The following is a 1,937-nucleotide window of genomic DNA, read 5'->3' on the forward strand; positions in this document are numbered from 1 at the left end:
AATGCTTTTGGAACAATGATGCATCCATTGTGGGTTACACGGATGCGAATTATGCGGGTTATGTGGATAGTCAAAGATCCACGTTTGGCTATGTTTTCCTATTTGCTGGAGTAGTTGTGTCATGGAGATCATGTCTCCAAAAGCGTACGTCATCTTCCACCACTGAGGCAGAGTATGTGGCAGTTTCTGATTCTAGCAAGGAAGCTGTGTGGTTAGCTCGCCTAGTGGGAGATCTTGGCATTACTCAGACTCCAGTGTTGCATTGTGATAGTCAAAGTGCAATTGCTTTAGCGAAAACCCTGTGTTTCACTCCAAGTCAAAATACATAGAAGTCTATTATCATGTCATACATGGCATTGAGCTAGTCAAGGTTCATACAGATGACAACCTTGCAGATGATCTCACGAAGGGCCTACCCTCCGAGCGGTTTGCGCATTGCATGGAGATGATGGGTGTAGGGTGAAGCCACATGATTGCTTCATGGTTGTACAAATGTACATACATAGGCCACTTGGGCCATGTTGGCCTTCAAGTGGGAGATTGTTAGGGTTCATGCCAACTGGCCGGCGGACACCCATCACACTGACTGTACTAACCTTACCTATTCTTTTGATCATATAGAACAATAAGGAGTAGTGAGGTAATTTTGAATCCTCACTAGGAGCTCCACCCACATTGTGCTCATGTTCTCTCTCTCTCTCTCTCTCTCTCTCTCTCTCTCTCTCTCTCTCTCTCTCTCTCTCTCTCTCTTAGAGTGCATGGTCCAATGCGTGTGGGAGAGGGAGAAGAAGAAGAAGGAAAGAGAGAGAGAGAGAGAGAGAGAGAGAGAGAGAGAGAGAGAGAGAGAGAGAGAGAGAGAGAGAGAGAGAGATTGTATTATCGTCCACGGAGGTCAAATATGACCCATGGGACCAAACAAAATTTTACAATTGCATGCTTATACGTGAAGACATGAGATACATATTAGTTAAGGACTGAGGGTCCATCAAGAGAAAAAAGAAAGAGGGAACAAAATCTAGGGGGGAGCAGTTGAGGGGAGAGCCTCTTTTGGAGTTCGAAACTCCTGAATGATAGTTTTACCGCCTTGATAGACTGCCCATTTGCCTTGCTTGCGGACTTCAGACATCTTCTTGAGCTCGTCCTTTTTTATTTTGAGTTGATTTGTGGTCAGCTCCTCAGTAATCCAAAGCTTTGTTCCTTTGAGGAGATGGGATTGACGTAGAAGCTTCACTCGCTCCTCTTTATCCTTGAAAGTAAGGACACAATGCTTAGGGCACACATGTCGGTGTGTATCATTGATCCAAGTGACCGTCTCTGGTTTGATGTTGATTGGTTCAAGGATGTCGTTGAGTTTCGTAATTGCTTCTTCAAGACTATCCTCAACTGTGCACCACGGCGGAGGGAGTCCACCGATGTGTACCTTGAGGGCATTCTCTTCTCGAAGTCTTCGTTCGCAGAGCTCCTTTGTTACACAAGCCTGTACTTCGGTGATGGTTGTTGAATGTGCTTGGTTAACCTTTGCCTCAACCTCCTTTACCTTGTCGGTGGCGAGGTCAACCATAGAATCGAAGCGTTCTTCTAGCTTGCGGAGGCGAGATTTGAGCTCGAGGTTCTCTTCCAAGACTCGATCAAGAGCTGTTTGAAGCTTAGTGATTCGATCATGTTTGCTAGGGGCTGCTACCACAGCTGCAAAACTCGGTCGTATTCTGGAAGGGGTCTTTGGGGTTGTCATCCCTATGCTCGAGATTCAAGAAGGTTAGCAAATCTGAGGAGAGCTCAATGCAAGAACCCCTGCTAGGTTGTGGAAGCAAAACTCCAAAGAAAATGACGTTAGATATCTCTGCAAACGGCTCTGACGGCCTGTCATGGGCATCTACTGACTCCAGAGGTGGAGACCTTCTGTTGAAGGCAGCACAGCAACTTGCACGCCTACAGAG

The 1,937-nt window shown here is 46.4% G+C and overlaps 1 protein-coding gene across 1 annotated transcript; it reads right to left on the reverse strand.

The window, feature by feature from the left end:
- Positions 1 to 1,015: 1,015 nt before the first annotated feature.
- On the reverse strand, positions 1,016 to 1,732 carry LOC147447392 (uncharacterized). The gene has a single exon (XM_086524310.1). The coding sequence runs from the start codon at positions 1,730 to 1,732 to the stop codon at positions 1,016 to 1,018; it is 717 nt and encodes a 238-aa protein (XP_086380436.1).
- Positions 1,733 to 1,937: the final 205 nt, after the last annotated feature.

The sequence above is a fragment of the Adiantum capillus-veneris genome, chromosome 11, assembly GCF_014529385.1.
Source record: "Adiantum capillus-veneris isolate H3 chromosome 11, ASM1452938v2, whole genome shotgun sequence".
Lineage (NCBI taxonomy): Eukaryota > Viridiplantae > Streptophyta > Polypodiopsida > Polypodiales > Pteridaceae > Adiantum > Adiantum capillus-veneris.